This window comes from Hydra vulgaris, chromosome 07 (genome assembly GCF_038396675.1).
Source record: "Hydra vulgaris chromosome 07, alternate assembly HydraT2T_AEP".
NCBI lineage: Eukaryota > Metazoa > Cnidaria > Hydrozoa > Anthoathecata > Hydridae > Hydra > Hydra vulgaris.
The window spans coordinates 38028138-38049588 of NC_088926.1; the positions used below are offsets into that span (position 1 = coordinate 38028138).

At 26.5% G+C, this 21451-nt stretch overlaps 2 protein-coding genes across 2 annotated transcripts; one reads left to right on the forward strand and one right to left on the reverse strand.

Moving 5' to 3' along the window:
* Positions 1-5467: 5467 nt before the first annotated feature.
* On the reverse strand, positions 5468-9619 carry LOC136082753 (uncharacterized). The gene is made up of 4 exons (XM_065802176.1): positions 9403-9619; positions 9062-9183; positions 7675-8309; positions 5468-5801 (listed from the first exon to the last, which is right to left on the reverse strand). Exons 1-4 carry the CDS (start codon positions 9617-9619, stop codon positions 5468-5470), a joined length of 1308 nt encoding a protein of 435 aa, XP_065658248.1.
* Positions 9620-20116: 10497 nt separating this feature from the next.
* LOC136082754 (deoxyuridine 5'-triphosphate nucleotidohydrolase-like) lies at positions 20117-20569 on the forward strand. The gene has a single exon (XM_065802177.1). The coding sequence runs from the start codon at positions 20117-20119 to the stop codon at positions 20567-20569; it is 453 nt and encodes a 150-aa protein (XP_065658249.1).
* Positions 20570-21451: the final 882 nt, after the last annotated feature.

Here is a 21451-nt window from a genome sequence, read left to right on the forward strand (position 1 = left end):
TTTATTTAGCAAAAAAAATATAAAATATATTCAGCTCAAATTTTTATTCTAAGTCACAAATTTTATCCTACCTTTGTCACACACTAAATCTATACTCCTTCCCCCCCCCCCCCAACAGCTTGGCACATTTTATGAGCAGCCCCTAATTGGTTTTAAGGTTGTTTTTTTAAACAAAAACTCAACTGAAAGAAAAACATTTTCTTAAGATTCTCGATCCGCCACTATATACGTGATTTGATTCAAGTTTCGATTCGATGTTTAATTTCTGATTGCTGGTTGGGGGCCTTTTTTATAAATAAATTATATAAAGATGTTTAAATAATTTTGAAAACAGGAAAATTAAATAAAGATTAACTTAAGTAAAAAATTGCAGTGCATTATACCTATTTTCAGTAACCTATTAATAATATTATTTAACACCACCGAGTAATTATCTTTTAGTTACTGTAACAATTTATTTTATCATCATATAACTACTGAAACTATTATATAAAAAAAACAAAATTTCGTATTTTATTTTTTCTATGATTTTCTTAGGGTTCATAAAACAATTGGATTATGCTATGTAATATTAAAGGTATATATTTTTGTTCTTGATTTTCATCATCATAATCAGCAACATCGTCATTTTTTTTTAAAGGAGTTTAACATCCATGGATCCACATTTATATGGCTTCGACGGTTTTCCGTATTATCAATGAAAATAATATTATGAAAATAATATATAATGAAAATGATATTATGGATAGTTTGAAGCAAATTTTACAACTGAATGCCCTTCCAAGTAAATCTATTTTACAGAACAGGACTGAGTATTTTTATCACTAGGAAGATTACCAGCCAAGGTTTATGAGCTCCTCCTATGATGATATAGTAAGTTACAATTCTTGTAAGATCCTCAGACACCGTCCGTCCGTGTTAAAAAAGTTGAAATAAAATGTTTAAACCGATAAGTTTCAAGGCGTCCGAGATATAAGAGTCTTGAACCGAGAGGATTCAAGTGATGAACGAATGAAAGTTTCCCGGTCTCAAAGATTGTGGCGCATGCGCGCAATGATCTGGTGAAAAAAAAAGATCTGGTGACAAAAAAAAATTTTTATTTAAAAAAAACTGTTACAGTTAAAAATAGAGGTTACAATTTCGATTTTTTTCTTCTCTGAAAATGGGATAGTTTTTTTTGACAAAATTTTCAAACGTCATGTCTGGATGAAATCGTTTTCCAATGGTGACATAGTGATTATAAATGTTGACTTCTTCAAAGAATCTTTTTTTATATTGTTCTGCAGACTTCAAGACAAATAGTAGTTCTTCAGCTGTTAATTCGATTGTGCTTTTAACGGTACAATTGCAATTTCCACACATTGTATTAGTTAGCTAAAAAAAAATTTATTTATAAAAAAAGTTTTTTACAAAAAAAATAACCGTGATAAATATTTACAAAAATTAATCATAATAAAAATTTTTATTAAATTCCAATGGGGGGGCATCGCAAATCCATTGTTCTTGGTATTGGGGTGGGTTACTTTTTTCTTCTATTTGCTCTTTTTTGTTTTTCACTTCTAATTTTTGATATTTTTGGAAATCGAGACCTTTTAGTTTTAAATCAAATCGTTTTAGTTTTAAATTTACGGGTTGTAATTCGAACGAAGTAGCAAAGAGGTCTTCTTCCCAGTTTTCGGCATTCATTTTTTTATATATATCTAAAGAAAAAAAGAAATGTTAGTATAAAATGGAATAAAAAAATCAAAAAAAATAAGGAACAAAAAAAAACACAAAAAATGTAATAAAATATATATATATTCTAAATAAAAAAAATACAAAAAGTTATTTATTTAATTGGCAACTTTGACATATGCCGCATTTTTTGACACAAAAGTAGCGTTGGTTTATCGTATTCGAGTGATGTATCGAATGCTTTTGCATTTTAAAATAGTGGGCGTACATGGCTGTAAAACCAAAAAAAAGTTGAATAAAAAATTTAATGATAAAAACGAAAAAAATACAGAAAAAAAAAATATACCTTTCATTTGTTTTTTTACTTTTTTATTCGGCTTTCTGCTGTAACCACTTTTCATTTTTTTTATTAGTTTGTCTATAAATATAAAATGTTATTTTTATAATGTACAAAATTATTTTCGCAAATATAATAATATTGATCTATTGCCCATTGAATGTATTTTCTAATACAATTATAAAAAAAATCAAGTTGTTCATTTTTAATATAATGATTATTATAGTGTGATCTAAACATGTCGTCTAATATAAATATAATTTTTCTTTGTAACCAAAAAAATAAATTATGATCGGTTAAAAAACTAAATTCATAAAAATAAAAAAATCATCATCAGAAATGTTTTCATCATAACGAAAATATAAATCTCCAAGCTGATCTTTTAATATTTCAAATTCGATTTTAATACTTCTAACAGCCAATTTTCTTTTACATAATTCTTTTAACGTTTTCAAGTCTCGTTCCATGTTATTTTTTGTTTCGCTAATAAACCAAGTAACAATGTGGATAATGTCGTATTCATAAATGCGCTTACTTCTTTGCATTTTTTTATTAGTTAACTAAAAAAAATTAAAAAAATTGATTTACAATTTGAAAATGAATAAAACAAGGTTCAATAGTATAAAAATATTGTTCTTGGGACCAATTTATATATTCCATGATTAAACGATATAATTTTCGTATTAAATGTATTTCCAGCTTTTTACGTGGATCAGCAAAACAGGATATTTCTGTGAAAAGTAAATGAAATAAAGTAAAAAGATATCGTCTTTGAAGATAAAAAAAGGATAAACGTTTACTTATAAAAGACAAATGATAATAAATATATATTTTATAATAGGTGTAAAACAATAATCGAATATTATCTGGATCTTTCCATTTGGTGAGAGGTAGTTTGGTTTTATCGAATAAACAAAAAATTTTTTCTCGCAATTGATCAAATTCAAATTGAATTCGTTCTTGTGCCAATCTTCTTTTACACAAATCTTTTAAACTGAGTTGGGATTGATTTTCGTGGACAAATTTGTTTGTTTTATCCAATGTCAAATCATCAAAGTCAAAAAGATAATAAGAATAATGTCGTTCTTCTGGGCTAAACCAGATGAGTGTTTGTTGTTGAAAGTTATCAATGTAAGAATAAATGTTTTCTAAATAATGACTAGCTTTTTTTGTTTCGTTGTCTATTTCTATAAACTTTTTTTCTCGTGCCATATGTTGATGAAGTTTTTGTAAAAAGTAGCGAAGTGAAGTTTTTTCTTTATCAAGTATTCTTTTAATATTACCCCAGTTGCTTCCCATTTTTTTTATTAGTTGTCTAAAAAAAAGTTTACAAAATGAGTTAATACAATAAAAAAATTGGGGAAAAAATTATAGTTTTACAAGTAAAAAAACTATAATTTTTTCCTAAAAAAAAAGATTTAAATGAATTCTGGTTCTTGAGCACTTTCAGGTGCTTCAGCTTCTGGTATAGGATTATAAAAATAAAATAGTTCTTCTTGTTTAGCTTCTATTACTGCACTTGGATATACAGCGTTCGGTGGTGAATACACAGGTGGTAAATTTTTAACGATGCTTTCTTTATAGGTAGGTAGTCGAGGAATTTTGTTTTTATATTTAGTGACAATATCATTACGATGAATGGTTTTACATAAAACAAGTAAATATTCTAACTTGCTTTCTAATGTTTCGTAAATATGTCCGTTTTCGCTTTGTATAGTGTTATCTTTAAAATAGGCTATAATGTCCAAACCATTTTTTAAAGTTTCTTTGATTCCAAAAGGTATTTTAAGCAAAAATTTGATTGATTTGACATTGGCAATGGTTAGTTCCAGACTGATTTCTCCGAATATTTCAATTGTGTTCATTTTTTTTATTAGTTAATCTAAAAAAAATTAGGGTTAATAATGTTAGATAAGTACAAAAAAAACAAATAAAAAATAGCAATGATAGAACAAATACATTATTGAATAGTAATCGTGATAAATAAATTATTGTTAATAATAAATTGTTTTAGTTCTTCGTGTGAAATAAAATTCTTATAACCAACAGCTACATTATATTCAGTAGGTTTATCAAATAGGTAGGTTCATCAAATAGTAGGTTTATCAAATAGGTATAGGTATCATAGGTTTATCAAATAGGTATCAGTAGGTTTATCAAATAGGTAGGTTTATCAAATGAACTATCGTCTAAAAGTTGAAGATAATTATTGTTGGTAGTAGTACGAGTAAAAAATTGATCTTTATCTCTCAAGGTGATATTGACATTTTTGGTAAAAGGTCATTGTAAAGCATCGTCCAAGTCACCTCTTAATAATTGAAAGTAAATGGCTAGTTTGTTGATGTCGGTACTTCGTGTATAAACTTTTATACGATAACGGTAACCTTCTGATGTGTAAACGGGTTCTGTATAAAATGGTTCATCTGATAACCGCCTGAGATTCATTTGATCGAGTTTGATAATTTGTGTGTCTTTAAAAATGTGTTGTATAACCTTGTCTTCTTTAGGTTGTTGAATGGATTTTTTAAAGCTAAGAATTCTGTGCTATTTTCTTCTGCGATATGATAAAGTTTTGTTATTTCTTGTTTGAGTTGTTCTGTATCTTATTGATTTGCTAAAACCAACATGTTGTCATAAAAGAGACTTTTTAATTCTGCCATTTCTTGGTTTATTTTTGCTAGGGTTTGATGGAGTTTGTCATTTTCTTTTTTTAGATTTTTAATTTCTTTTTCTTGAAGATTTTTCATTTTATTCATGATTTGATTCATAGAAAGATTTAAATAATTTAAAATTTTCTTTTTGTCTTGAATGATTTGGTTCAAATAACGATTTTGTTGTTCTTTATAATATCGAAAGCAGATGACAGAGTGTTCATAATATTCTTGATCATCGATTTTAGTATTACAAAAAAAACATATTTTTTGTATATCTAGAAATTCGTAATCACATTCGTGGTTTAACAAATCTTGCACCTTTTTTTTACAGGTGAAACATTCGTGGGAGTATTGTTCTGTAGAACAATCTGTTTGATGCTGTAAAAGTTCTTCTCCACTAAATCCTTTGTCACAAAAACAGCAAGGATATATGTTGGCTGACATTTTTTTATTAGTTGCTGAAAAAAAAACATTTATTTATATAAAATCTATAAAAAAAATATACATGTCTTTTTTAACATAAAAGAATTAACAAATAAATAAAATGACTCAATAAAACAAATAAAAGAATAAAAATATAAACAAGATTCTGTTCGATATCTTTGAGATTTTCTTCTTGTTTAAATATATCGTCTTGTTTAAATATATCGCTGAAATTTACATTTTCAACTTCTTCAAATACGTCTTTTTCAACTTCTTCAAATACCTCGCCAAAACCAGGAAACATGTCTTCAAAATCATCATTATTATTCATTTTTTAATTATTTGTCTAAAAAAAAAGATATATTTACAAATAAAAAAATTACAAATTAAGCTCTGGTAAGTTGTCCATTTTATTAATAACGTCTAAAACGTATTGTTCCCAATCCATTTCATCTAAGATTTCATGCATTTCTTTTTTTATTTCTTCCACTTGTTTTTCCACTTCTTCTTCTATCATTTGTGATTTTAGCTTTTCAATATCATCTGTTTCTTCTTCATCTTCCATTTCTTGAATTAACTGTTCTAAATATTTTTCATAATCTTCTTCTGTTAACTCTTCCATTTCCATAACTTCTTTCAAATCTTGTTCTTCTTCTTTTGATAATATTAACTCGTGATAGCATATAGTTTCTTCATTAATATTTTCTCCATAACTAAGGGAAAAAAAAATGTATAAAAAAAGTATTAAAAAAATATAAAAAAAAGAAAAAAAATAGGCTTACCATCCACATTTTTTGACATGATGCATTTTTTTTTAATATATTAGTTTTGCTAAAAAAAACAAAAAAAAAAGTTACAAAAAAATTATTGTAATATAAAGTTTTGTATTATTGACATGCATTCATTTATATCATTTAAAAGTTCTTGATTTTTTTTTTTTTTTTTTTTTTTTTTTTTAGTATTGTATTTGCCGATTGAAAATAATTTACACTCGTAATTTATAAAAACAAATATTTACATGACTGGGGCTTGAAGAAGACAAAATTCATCTTATCATTAAGCCCCCCCTAAAAAATGCATATTCATCAAATAAAATGTTTTAACAAAATGCAAAAAATAAAATATATAACGTTTAAAATATTTAGTAATTCAAAGAGTATTTATATTTAAGAACTGATTAGTAAAATAAGATGATATATAAGTATTAATATTACAAAAAGAATTTACAATAACTTTTTTTAATAAAAATTGAAATTATAAAATTTTACAATATTTTTAGTAATTAGTATTTCAAATAATAAAACTTAAAAGAATCGTTTGTAAATTCAAAACTTATAAGATAAGAAATACATTTACAATAGCAGACTATTGTTTAGAATATTAAATATAATATTAAAGAGTAATTAGTAGGTTAATTTTTGTTTTTGTTTGCTAGTTTAAAAAGCTTTTTAGAAGAACTTTAATTCGTTTTCATGTATCATCAGTAATTGCTTAAGTTTTGTTTTAAACTGGTTTAAAGAATAATTAGATTTCAGCTCATTATTTAATATTGTATTCCACAGCTTAGGACCTCGATTAGCAATTGAGAATTTGGTTGCTGAATAATGTGTTTTGGATTGAATGTAATTGTTTTTTGAAAATCTGGTAGGGTATATGTGGTTTATTTTTTCAAAAAGTGAATTAAATAACATTAGTGATATTTTTTTATCAAGTTTAAACATGACGATAAGAATATGGTAAAGGTTTAGTTTATATACATTTAGAATATTAAGTTTATTAAATAATGTTTGAGTGTGAGAGAAACGGTCTACGTTTGTAATTATCCTTATAGCCTGTTTTTGTTTACTAAACAGTTTTTTTACTTTTGTTGCGTTTGTGCTGCACCAAGCAACGTTTGCATAATTTAAGTAGCAATGAATTAAAGAAAAATATAAGTTTTTTAAACAAGATAGATTTAAAAACTGCTTGGCTTTATACAAAACACCTATATTTTTTGATATTTTATTTTCAATTAGACCTATGTGGTCCCTCCAGGTTAAATTTTCATCCAGAACCACACCTAAAAATTTTATTGATTGCTCTCTTTTTAATAATGCGTTATCAATAAAAAGATCAGGAAGTTTTAATGGAATATCTTGTTTTTTACGAAGACGATGAAACAAAGTGTATTTGGATTTATTGATGTTCAAAGATAGTTTGTTTGATTTGAACCATTGGGTTAATTTTTCAAGTTCTTTGTTTACTGTTTGAAATAATTTACTGATATCTTTACTAGAATAAAACAAGTTTGTATCATCTGCAAACAAAATTAAGTTTAAAATGTTAGAAAATTTATATAAGTCGTTAATATAAACGAGAAATAAAAGTGGTCCTAAAATTGATCCTTGAGGAACACCACAGGTGATTGACTTATATTCCGTTTTTCCGCTATCATATGAAATAAACTGCTTTCTATTAGACAAGTAACTATCAAACCAGGACAAATTAGTATTTATTATACCATAAATTTTCAGTTTGGATAGAAGGATTTGATGATTGACAGTGTCAAAAGCTTTACTTAAATCGATAAATACACCTAGGGTTTACTTGTCTTCATCAAACCCTTTAAATATATCATGAACAAGGTGAGTGATTGCATGATCAGTTGAATGACCAGATTTAAATCCAAACTGTTTATGAAAAAGAATATTATTAACATTTAAAAAGGAATATAGTCTATTATACATAACCCGCTCTAATATTTTAGAAAAACAAGAAAGAATTGAGATTGGTCTATAATTCGTAACATTGGAAGGATCACCTGATTTTAACACTGGAATGACTTTTGCAATTTTTAGGTTATCTGGAAAAACGCCTTGTTTTAGAGATAAATTACAAATATGTAGTAATGGAATTGTAATTTGTTTTATTGATTTGATAATGACATTACTACTTATATCATCAAATCCTAAACATTTATTGGGTTTTAATAAAGAGACTGCGTCTAGTAATTCTTTTTCTGTAAGTTTATAATTAGACATAACATTAAGGTTGGTTGAGGTTAAGTACAAACTAAAGTGTGATTGAGTAGTTGCTATATTAGATGATAAAGTAGGACCTATATTTACAAAAAACTGGTTAAGTGTTTCAGCGACTAAGGATTTATTTACAATTTGTTTGTTATTAAATTTAAGATTTAGAGGAAGTAAATTTCTGTATAAGCTTTTTTTTCCAATTACCTCCTTAATAATATGCCAAGTTTTTTTAGAATCATTTTTGTGCTTTATTAATTGTTCAGAATAGTAACGTTTCTTTGAGCGTTTTAAAATTGACTCAAATAGCCGTTTATAGTTTTTATAGGTAGTTTCGTTTTTAAGAGTTCTTTTTTTAAGAAACTTGTTATATAAACGTTGTTTTTTTTTGAAGATTTAAGAATGCCCTTCGTGATCCAAGGGTTTAATAGTGTTTTTGTTTTGATTACTTTAGTAACTTCTGGGAATGCCTTGTTATAAAGATTAAGAAACTCTGTTAGAAAAATATCATACGCTTTATTGGCGTTTAGATTTAGTTTTAGGGTGTCCCAGTTAACACAGGATAGAAGCTTATAAAAATGACTAATAGAAGTGTCGGTTATTAAACGTGTTTTAATTATTTTTTCCCGTTCATTTTGAGCATTATATATACATTTTTGCGATAGGATAAAAATCGGAAAGTGATCAGACACGTCAGTTGTAAATATTCCTGTTCTTATATTTTCATTTATAAATTCATTTGTTATAATTTGATCTAGGGATGTTGAACTTTCCTTAGTTATTCGCGTTGGTTTATTGATTAGTTGAATATAGCTATTTTGAAAAATGGTGTTAAAAAAGTTTTTAATATATATATTATTTTCATAATCTAATATATTGAGATTGATATCACCAATAAAATATACAGCTTTATTCAAAGACGATTTATTTTTAATTATTTTTTTAATGTGGTTTTCAAATACCTTAATGCTTCCTGAAGGCGGTCTGTATAAACCATGAATGACGATATTTTTTGAGGTTTTGTTAATAATTTCAATACATAACGATTCGTAATCGGTAGTAGTTGAACTTAAATTTGGTTTAACTTTGAATAATATTGAGTTTTTTATGTATATACACAAACCCCCACCTTCCTTATTAGATGCTCTAACTTGATGAATTACTTTATAATTAGGTAATTGAAAATTAGAATTGTTTTCAATGTTTTTATCTTTACACCATGTCTCACTTAGACAAATTATTTAAAATTTAATGCCAATTTTATATAAAAGTTGTTTTAATGACTCAAAATTTTTTTGAATACTTCTAATATTAATATGAAGCATTGAAAAGTAGTTATCCTCCATTCCATTAGCAATTTTTTTAGAATTTGGGTCATAATATAAAGGGTTAATATTTTTAATTATTTCATCATTATTATAAAAATTAATATCAGGATCCGAATAGTTGTTTAATAGTATTGACTTTTTTGATACAAATGAATTAAAATTTTTGTTTGTTAAAACAGTTTTATCAGCCATTTTAAATCAGAAATAACTTAAAGCAATATTAAAATTCAAAAAGTAATATAAAAACGTAAGAAAATCATTTATCATTATTTTTTTTTTTTTATAAATTCTCTAACAATAAGCTTATCGTATATAACAACGGAATACTTACCATTTATCCCTTGCAATTTTTTGTCAGTATATTGTCAATTGATTGTCAGTTGAAAGATCCATTTTCCAAGACCATAGTGAATCGAATAAAATACGTGCTGCATGTATTTCTGTACCCTGTTTTTGATAAATTAAATTTAATAATCTATGAATTCTTTCATTGCTGTCTTGATAGTCTTGTTGAATACATATAATTTCTCTTTTTTTAAAACCAAGATATTCTGCCAAACATTCCCATTGCCATTGTAAACATTGAGCTATTTTTAGTTTTAATTGCATAAAATTCATTTTTATTTGCTAAAAAAAATATAAAAAATTAATACAAATAATTCAAAATAAATAATTTACATTGTTGTAATTTAAATAAAAGTTCTTTATCGTCATTGTTTTTTTGCCAGCATGTTAAAAATGAATATAAATGTTTTAACGCTCTTTTTTGGTCTTTATGATGAAATATAAAAAGAATTAAAATTTTTTTCATTTTATCAAAGTTTTTAATATAATTTCCGTTGATGTTTTTAATAACGTTTCTTTTAAATCCTAATTCGATTGCCAATGGTTTCCATTGATGATTTAATTTTTTGCATATTAAATTAATAATTTTATTAAACTTTTTTTTCTATTCTATTAAAAAAAGTTAACATAAAATTTTTAAAAAAATATAAACAAAAAAATAATATAATAAAAAAAAAGACTACAAAAAATTTTTATTTTCTATAAAAAATATACAAAAAAATAATTTTATAAAATTATTTTATTGCAACGGTTCGTCTTATGGTACAATATGGCTCAATAAAAAAAATATACATAAAAAATGATACAAACTTTACAAAGTGCATATTTACAAAGTGCATATTTATAAATTTTCAGGATCTGGACTCTCTAAAAAAAAGAAAAAATAATTAAAAAAATAATTTATACTTTTTTATAAAAAAAAAAGGATCAAGTTCAACTTACGAGGAGAGTAGTCCCAGTGTGAGGGACCGACTTCCCTATTGGGTTCTCGTGGTGATCGTGGTGGTGATTGAGGTGATAGTGGTGATAGTGGTGGAGATCGTGGATACGGATTTTCTAAAAAAAGAAAATATATTTAAAAAATGTATTTTTTTTTATTAATAAGAAAAATAGTAAAGTTAAAAAAAAACTTTTGACGAGTCCGAGATAATCATATACGAACTACAAAATTTTCATTGACAAAATTTCTAAACTCAGTTAGTCTTTGCATTTCTTTTTCTAGAAAAAAAATAGTATTATAAAAAATAATAAATTTTTCTTATAAAATGAAAAAACCATAAGAACAATTACCTCTTTTTGCGTTGTATGGAAATACTTGACAAATAGGTTTTTTTTTTCATTTTGGATTATGTAAAATTGATCGCTAAGACTATCACTAAAAACTTCGTATTTAATATTGTTAATGGTGATATATCTCATTATTAAAACTAAAAAAAATAGGTTTATTTAAAATAAATACTCTTTTTTTTTTTATTGTAATAAATATAAATAGTTATAAATATCATTTTTATAAAAATGCCTAAAATAAGGTATACTCCTAGATCATTAAACACTGTAAACATGGCACGTACAAAAACAACAGTTCCTAGACCAAAAAAAGCAGTTCAAACACAAACAAGTACAAAACAAAGTTCAACATCGACACAGACTGATAATCAGTATTTACCGAGCAATTGTAAAAGAATATTATCGTGTTTACGAAGAACAAATAACAGATATAAAGATAATAAAACAAATCGTAAACTTGGAAGAGTTGGTAAAAGAATAAAACGCTGGGTTCATACTGCCGAATCCGATATTAAACATCAATTAAAAGAAGCAAATATACGTCGAAAAAATAGACAAAAATAATATATTTACAAAAAAAATTATTTACAAGAAAAGATTATTGATAAGAATATACAGTTGGTGAAAAAAAAAGTCTATTTAGTGTTTTTTTCAAATCCGACCTTATTTTTGAGCGGCTTTTTTTTTTCTAAAAAATAAAAAAATGTTTTTTTTTTAAAAAAACTAACATGTTTAATTTAAAAAAAGTGTATAAAAATTGCTTAATTTTTTTATAGAGTCGTTTTTTAGAGTTGTTTCTTCTACGAATTCTAATGGAGCTTCGTCTTCCAATTCTAACGGAGCTTCTTTTGGAGGTTCGGTGGTATTATTTTTTATAATAAAATCAATTTTATCAGGTTCATTGATAAAAATATCAAAATCCAATACAGGATCGTCTTCGATTAATATTACCGATTCGTCATCGCTTACGACGATTTCTGGTTCTTCCTCGTCTAAAGTTACTTCGTTCTCTTTAAAATTAATTTCTTTTCTGACGACTTCCTCGTCTAGAAAATATTTAGTTTTTTTCACGGACCTTTTTGTTAATGTTTTTGTCATTTTTGATTTTGTTAACAAAAAACACGCTTTTTATGTATAAAATTTAATCTCTACAGATTAACTCGAAATAATGGCTAAAGTGATGCAACTTTATGCAATGAAAAGAAAATGCTGTGTCATGCTAGTTAAAATTAGAAACTTTTAATAGCGCTTTTATGAACAAGATTAAAAAGATTAAAATACGGAGTAAACAACTTTTTAAAAACACAGCGAAGAAAAAAACTCTGCGTAAGTAGACTTGGTAATGTATGTCTAGATAGTTATATGTTAAAAATATCAAGCCGACGAAAGTAGACTTGGTAATGTATGTCTAGATAGTTATATGTTAAAAATATCAAGCCGACGAAAGTAGACTTGGTAATGTATGTCTAGTTAGTTCAATGTTAAAAATATCAAACCGACGAAAGTTGACTTGGTAGTGTATGTGGAGTGTGTGAGAACGAGTGAGCACACGAGTGTGTGAGTAAGCAGGCTAAGGACTAAGGCAGGATTAAGTTAGTTAAGTAAGGACTAAGTAAGTAAGTAAGAAAAAAAATACGGCCGTATAAAAATATAAAGACTGTAAGAAAAAACATAAGTAAGTAGGCCTACTAAGATAAAGTGAAGATAGAATAAGTAAGGTTGTGTCAGGGTGACACTATGTTTTTTTATCTTGTAAAAAAAAAAAAAAAAGATATAAAAAAAAATACAAGTCAAAAAAAAAGTTAAAGTCAAAAAAAGTTGAAGTCAAAAAAAAAAAGTCAAAAAAAAAAAAGTTAAAGTCAAAAAAGTTAAAGACAAAAATGGCTGCAGACGATATTAATTTTTCCCGTATGATTGTAAGACGTAATTTATTTTCAACACCTTCATATAAAAGCAATTTGAATCCTAAATATACATCTAAATTACCCAAATATACAGTAGATGGAAAATGGCCTTTTCATAGAGATGCTTTTTTTGAATTTTTTGATAGGACCTCTTTTGATGAAAACGAGTTAACCGATCCCAATAATACAGAACTAAGAACTCTAAGACGTAGAAAAGCTAAGAAAAATTTGAAAAAAATAAAGCGTCAATATTGTAGAAAAGCACTGATGTGTTATCAAAAAACGAAAAGCAAGTATATAAATAATAAACAAAATCGCGAAATGAATCGAGTAGGAAAACCGATATATCGTTTTGTTTTAACAAAAGTGGATCGCGATAAACACAGAAATATTTATTAAAAAAAATGAGATATAGAAGACATTGAGGTCATAAAAATGCTAGAAGATATATTTTTGTTCATCGAAAATCGAAAGCTAATCCTAGACCTTATCATTCTTTAATCGGTAAAGGACGAAAACGTATACTTAGAAAACGCGGTAAAGGTATCCTTGGTAACCTATTAGGAAATATACCCGTACTTGGTGGTGTATTTAAAACTATATTTTAATCGGATTAAAAAACATGTATAAAAAAGCTCAACTCTGTAAAACGTTTATTTACAAAAAAAATGAATTCATCAGTGTGTAAACACGCAAAAAGAAAAACTCATATTAAAAAATATTGCGACAAACGTTTTGTGCAAAAATTTCGAGTCTATGTTGAAGAAAATATAAAAGAATGTCTTTGGTTAATAAAAGATACGGAAAAACAGAGTCAGAAGCTCAAAAATTTACGTACAGACACAAGTGCTTTTGGTGATTATATTCTTACGTACGAATATGAAAACGGTGTTGCTGAAATTATCAGCGGAGATAAAGAAAATGGACACTTGAAAATATCTACTTTTTGGGGAGGATTTGTTTTGGATTTCGATTATCTAAATAAATTATATTGTATTTCTCATATTAACTACGGAGTTTTTTATATTGGTAATAAAATACCAAAAATATATTGATAAAAAAAATATTTAATAGTGTTTTTTCTGTTTTTTTTAAAAAAAGTACTATAAATTTGTTTGTTTTGAAATAAAAAATTTCATTTGAAGAAAATAAAATACATTTGAAATAAACAAAAAAAAAAGATGGAGTTTAAAACTTGTTTAAACGAATTTTATAACTCTGTTATGAATGTAGAAGCTTCCAAGTTTGAAGCTAGCGATAGTTTAAAACAAGTTGAAGGCAATTTTAAATTACTATTTCGTTTGGATACACTAGCGGAAATTCAAGTCACTCGTTTTAACGAAAACGCTCATATCAATTTTATTTATAATAAAATCGACCACGAATTTGAAATGAATTATGAAGCTTTTGTTGATGTTATTAAAGAGACATTTAACGTTTGGCAACTTAAAGAAGCAGACATAAAAGAATGAAACATTTGACTGATTATTTAGAGACTTATTATACGTTTCCAAAATTACAAGATTTTTATATTTCACTGTTTAAAACAAATAGTAAAGCAAAGGGTGATTTTTCATTGAAACATCATTACAAATGGGGAATAATTATTAAAGTAACACGCTTCAATGATGAACTTATTATTGTGTTTATATATGAAGAAGGACAGGAACATTCTTTTGAAATTCCTTTGAAACATTTTTTATTGTATGTTATCGAATCTCAAGAAGAATGGCTTATCAACATAAAAGGCAGAAAAGATATTATAGATCTAAGCGAGGACATTATAGATCTAAGCGAGGAAGAGTCCGACGAGGAAGAGGATTAGCCGATTTTATCACGCTTAAAAATGTAACTAACGCATTGCAAGTGGGTTCGCTGTTATACAGTATAAAAAAAGCGTGGAAAGGCAAAAAAACAAAAACGCCTCCTGTTCCTGTTGTTACAAAACCTGCCAACCCTTATATGCCTCCGGATAAAGTGTTTGAAGTATATTAAAAATAGAGTTGTAAAAAAATATTACATTAATTCATTCAAAGAATAAATATGTACAAATAAAATAGGGTTTGTTTTTTCTTCTCCTTTTTTCTTTTTATAACGTTTGATAGTCAATGTTTTTTTCCTTTACAAGTTAAACACTGCGTCTTGTGAAGATGTATTTTGGCTGCTCTTTTAGTAACAGTGTTAAATATCCACACTTCTTTATTCAATAAGTGAATCGTGCAATTTTTTAATAAAGCGTGATTTTTTTTATCTTTTAATACGAGAAAATAGAGTTCGCCATATCCATTACACGTAGCGCATTTTTCTTCGACAATGTCTTCTAGTAATGTGTGTGCTGTTCTCTTCATGATTTTGTTTATATTAAATTCAGAGCGATTTGCCTTTTTATTTCTTTTTTAGTCATGACATCATCAATAGGTACATCTAAAAATTGATTGGCAGTCTTTAATCGCGTATAATTGTTTGCATAAATTCTATCCATTTCATTTTGCATCATGTAATAAATATTTTCCTCGTTCATCACAGATGAAATGGCTTGAATATCTAATAGGGATAACTTATCCCACGTAGCTTCATAATTTGTTCTTAAGAAACCTGCATCTTTTAAAAATCTTTTAACAGCATTTTGAGCCAATAACTGTTTTTCATAAATATCATAATGTAAAGGAATTTGTTTTGTTTTCATAGACAATAGATCACGTTCCAGATTTTCCTGTTTTTTCATATAAAAATGCAACTGCATGTCTTTTTCAAACAGTTGTTTAGCAGTGTTATCAAGGTGTTGAAAGAATTCGTGTTTAATAAACTGAAAAAATGAATAAAGATTTATCTGAACTAGTGAAGAGGCATGAAGCGTTGTTACTTTAAAAAAGTAATGGTTTAACAGTCTGCACAACGAAGGTAAATATATTTGATCTGTATATAATACATTTTCGCTGCGAAAGACTAAAGCTACAAAATAGGCGGCAAATGCTCCACATAAACTACTATCATTCCATTGAAAAGGAAATTTATTGTATGAAAAAAACACATTTTGATTGCCAGTGATTTCGCTATATTTTAAAATAAATTTGGTAAACCAATAAAATTCACGATTTTCTGCTGTCCATTCTGAAGGAAAATGATTGGATTGTAGTATATAAGAATTAATTTCAATTTCGTTGTAGTTAATGTTAATCGTGTTGATTTGTATATTGCTATTGACTTCTTCTACTGCTTCAAACAAATATTTATTAAATCTTAAATGTTTTGGAATTTGTTGCAATACACTTTCTTCACCTAAACTATCAAAACAAAAAAAATGACCCTTGTCTATTTTCATCAACACTCTCCAATGTTGACCTGCGTCTTTTGTAGTTTCATTGTTGTAAATGATAAAGGAGCCATTTTTTTTCATTTGTTGAATAATATGAATATGTGTTTTTGTTTGACTTAGTTCATCAAAAGCATATATTCCTATAAAATAATTTTTAAATTCTGAATTTTTAAAAAAACGAGACAAAGAATCATCAGTAGCCATTTTTTTATTCTTCTTTTTCTAAATTAAAAAAACTCGCAATAAATAGTGTAACAACAGCGTGTAATATATTAACAAATAAAGTTTTTTTATCGCCGGTTCCTTCCTTTATAATTCCTTCAATGTTTCTCTTAACAGACTTCTTTTTTAAAGCACCATCTAGTTTTTCTATCAAAGAAGAAATGGTAGGTATTACTTTTGAAGTAAACGTATCCACAAAACCGTCAGTTTGATCGCCTTCTGTTAGAACCATAGGTGGTTTGATTTTTCTTTCTAGCAGCAAAAGAGTGAGCTTGGTTTTATAGAGTTCTATTACATAATGTTCACCATATGTTTCTTTCAAATCATCAAAGTAGTTGAGATGAACAGAATAAAGTTGCGGATTTTCGAGTAAATTATTAAATTCGCTGTTTTTAAAACATTTTTCAATACTGTAAGAATTTAATGTTATCCTTTTAGATTTGAGTACATTTTGTAAAAATTCAAATGAATTTTTATCTGTAAAATGTTCCTCTTCTACGTAATCAGATGAAGGTGAAGAATTTCCAGACTTGTGTTCGTAAAATTTATATCTTTTAGATACTTCATCGAGCGCGCACACTGCGCAATTATTGTGAATTTTTTTAATGATGCTATCAACGCGATTCATTTTTTTAATTAAAAAATGTAAAAAAAATATTTTTAAAAAATTTGATTTTTTATACTTTTTCATTCATTTTATTAAAAGAATACGCTTCTTTTTTTAATAAAAAAGCATTTTTTTTCTAGTTGTGGTTGTTAGATTTGGAATTTATAACCAACAGTGATCGACATCAGTGGGGAAAAAATTGTGTTAGAGAATTGTGTTTGCGATCCATCGGTGATAAAAAATATTTTCACACGCAAGTCATTCCGTGTGTTAGTTATAACAAATTAGATGAAAAATATAAAAAAGTATTTTTTTATTGTCGAAACAACATACATGGGTTAGAGTACTATCCTAGTTTTAAATACACAAGTGAAATCATATTTTGTGCATCTGTGATCGATTATTTAAAAGAAAAATTTTCAAAATATGACTGAAACTTTGTATTTTATAAAGGCGGTTGTATGGAAAAAGATGTGTTAAATGCGATAAAGGAGCTTAAAATACTCTCGTTTGATTTAAATCAGTGGTTCTTTCCAAAAATCTCTCTTGCCTCTTTATGTCAATAACGAAGATAAATGCTTGGAACATTTTTCAAATGTCAAAGATAAAACAAATTGTTGTCATCACTGTCCTAGATATGAAACATTGATGTTTTCATTGTATTTGGAAGACTTTGTAAACGGATTAACAATAAATGGCGACGTTCAACAATACACAGAGTTTTATGACAATGAATACTTTAGTTTTATTAAATTTATAAAAGACAACATTCAATGTATTTACATATTAAAAAGAGACACTTGTGAATGTTTTGAAAATATATTTAAAATAAATAATCTTGTATATCAACTTTTTGAAATGGAAAAAAAAAATAAAAAAATTGTCTTGTTTATAATCCTTCTTCCGCAGTCACATAATATTTGGTGTAATGAATGTTTGTATGAATAGGTTGTTTTGATACTATTTTGTCGTTTTCATAATTATAAACATCGTCCTCTTTTCTGTTTAAAATCTTTGAAATGTTAAAATTTCTTTTAAAGAAAAAAAACCATTGAGCTGTGGGAAACATTTCTATTAAACTTTTTTCGTGAAAATTGCAACGTTCAAAGGCTTTGTAAATGAACACTTTATCTCCTTCTTGATGTACTTTTTTTGTATAAAATATTCATAAATAGGAACGGGTGTGTATAGGGTGTAATAACCATTATGAAAAACTTTATCGTCAAACGAAAAACAAGGCGGTGGGTCCATGCAAGCTGGAACAACGTAATTTAATAGTTTACAATTTTTCTTCAACTGATCATACTCCCATTTGTTAGATAGATAAGGAAACAAAAAATAATACTTTAAAGTGGGTTTAATTTTGCTTTTCCACGAAGTTTGCTTTTCCATGTTTTTTGATTTGTAATAAAGTTTATATACTTTAACAAAGTCTTCTAGTTGTTTTTTTAATTCTTCGTGTTGTTTTTCTACAGTTGTTTTGATTACATTTAAAAAATCATCGTTTATCATGCGACATACTTCTAGCATGCTCGTTCTCCATGATGGTGATTGTTCTACAAAATTCATATAACGTCGTGATGGTTTTTCAAACAAATCAAGTCTATTTTCATAGTCTTTAGCTATAAAAATATAATATAAATCCTTGTATTTTTCTTCTTCCAAGTTTAATTCCAAGTTAAAATTTTTTAAATACGTAAAGATAATGTCTTGCCATTCTTCATACGTGTTATTTAAATGGTGAAATTCAAACAACATAGGATGTAATTCATTATCTGGATAAAAAAGTTGAACAGCTTTGATGAGACTTTCGTCGAGTTGTTTGCTAGTCATTTTCTCTTTCACAAATGAACTAGCGTTTATTTTTTTTCACCCTTTATATAGGAAAATAAAGAGATTAAAAAAAAACAAGTTTTTTAATATTAAAACAGGTTTTTTAATTCAAAAAATTACAAAAATTTTCTTTAAAAAAAAAATTATTCTTCGTCTTCTTCTGGTACTTCTGGTACTTCTGGTTCGACTTTAGTTTTTTTTGTTTCAATTTCAGCAAGCTCGACAGAAGCTCTTTTCAAATTTTGATTTAAATTTCGTGAAACACCATTTTTAATTAACGAATTATGAAAAGATGGTTCTATAGCCATCTGTCTTGCGTATTCTGTAGCATGAATTTCGTCTTCTTTTGCTAATCGTATACCAAAATTGCTAAAATCGATCGTTTTTAATATGCGAGTTTTAGGGTAAGCTACTGTCATATAGGCTTTGTTTTGAGCATCTTGCATAGACATCATCAAACTTTCCAATACTTTTTTGGTCATTTTGTTATGATTAAATATAAACACCACATTATTAGTGAGTTCACCTTTGTTCATTATAAATGTGTTGTCGTCTTTAGTTAATTTCAATTCGCTTCTAAACAAATAATTTGTTTTGTTGAGATCGCACATTTCTCTATATTTCCATGGTAACAAGATTTCAGAGCCCTCATTTTTTTGTTTGTAAATCAATTCTTTTTTATTAAAGTTAAATTGCGCCAATGGTTTGAGAGGAACAGTAGAATATTGTTTTTCTTTCACATTTTTTTCTTCTTTAAATTCAATGAGCCACAAAGTAACAGCTGCTAGATCTGCAAATTTAACATAGGTGTTATCGTTGCAGTAAACAGTTTCAAACTCTGCCATTTTTTGATGTTCGTTGTGTTGTGAATGAACTTTTAAATGAAAATGAACTCTTTTTATACTGTTTCAGTTGAAAAGAGAGATTAAAAAAAACAAACACTAAACAAGTTTTAAAAAAATGTTAATCCCTTAATCAAGAGTCTAAAGTTCAATGTGGTACGATGAACTTTAAACTTTGTACTTTATACTTTTAATTCTGTTTTAATGTTGTTATGACTACTATTTTGTATAAAAAGAGTGAAAAAAAAACTTGTTCAAATCAACAACATCTTCTGGTCAAGACAGTAAGATTTAAAAAAAATATTTGTTTTGTTTTAATTTAAATTTTTTTAGATGATTAAAATAAGAGATAATCTAGAAAAGTCTTTTTATGAAACAAAAGAGAGCGCTTGTTTTGATCTAAGAAGCACAAAGGATGTTGTACTTCAACCACATCCACGTATTTTAGTAAGTACTGGAGTGTATATCGATGAAATAGATTCAAATTTAGCAGGACATATATATTCAAAATCAGGTATTGCTTTTAAACATGGTGTTGTAGTGTTGAATGCTCCAGGCATAATAGATGCTGATTATAAAGGCGAAATTAAAGTCCTATTGATGAATCATTCTGAAGAAGATTATGTTATTAAACGTGGTGATGCTGTTGCTCAAATGGGATTTGTTAAAATGTATAAAGCTATAAAAAATGTAATAGAAATAGATGGATGTTTTGCTCGTCAAGTGAAAACACCAATGATTAAAAATGTAGAAAGAAAGGGTGGTTTTGGTTCTACTGGAAAATAATATTTTTTTTGTAAAATAATTTTTTTGTTATATTTTGTAAATTTTTTTTTATTTTTTAGATTAGTAAAAATTATGGCATCATTTATTTTCACCGATGATATAGTTTCACTGATCAACAATCCGAATTTTTTCTTCAATGGATTATATGTTGACAAAATAAAAAATTTAGATTTTCGACTATCCATGTTGGAAGAAATGCATCATCATGTTCATGGCACCAAAATATGGATTTTTGAAAATTTTAAAGAACAGTTAAAAGATGAAAGCAAGGCTTATTATAGTGTTCCTTTTTATTATAAAAATTATCAATTTTTAATGAAATTGACTATCCATACGAAATGCGATAAACATGCAGAAGAAGAAATTGGTTTGTATATAATGATGCGATCTACACCTTATGATGCAATATTAAAATGGCCTTTATCAATCATATTATTACTTTTAAAATATGTGGTCCTAACGGTAAACAAATAAAAAAAAGTTCACGAGTGAAAATAATGTGTCTTTTCAACGTCCAGTCAAAGATCAAGAAAATGTTGGATACGGTTATTGTAATTTTATAAAAACAGCAGACATTAACGATAATTTAATTGAAAATAATTTGTATATCAAATGTAAAATTAAGTAATTTTTTTTAAATGTAATCACGATTTACAACATCTTTTTAAACATTTATCTGTATAATTTTTTTATTTTTTTTAGATAACTAATTAAAAAAAATGAGAGAAGATAAAGAATACGTTCGTTGGAACGCTTGGGATGACATTAGAAAATTAGATTCTGATCAGCATACTCGTTTACAAATCATATCATTGTTTGTAAGAAACAGTCAAGCTGTTTCATTTAGTGAAGTAGTTGATAATATGATTGGAATGAAGATAA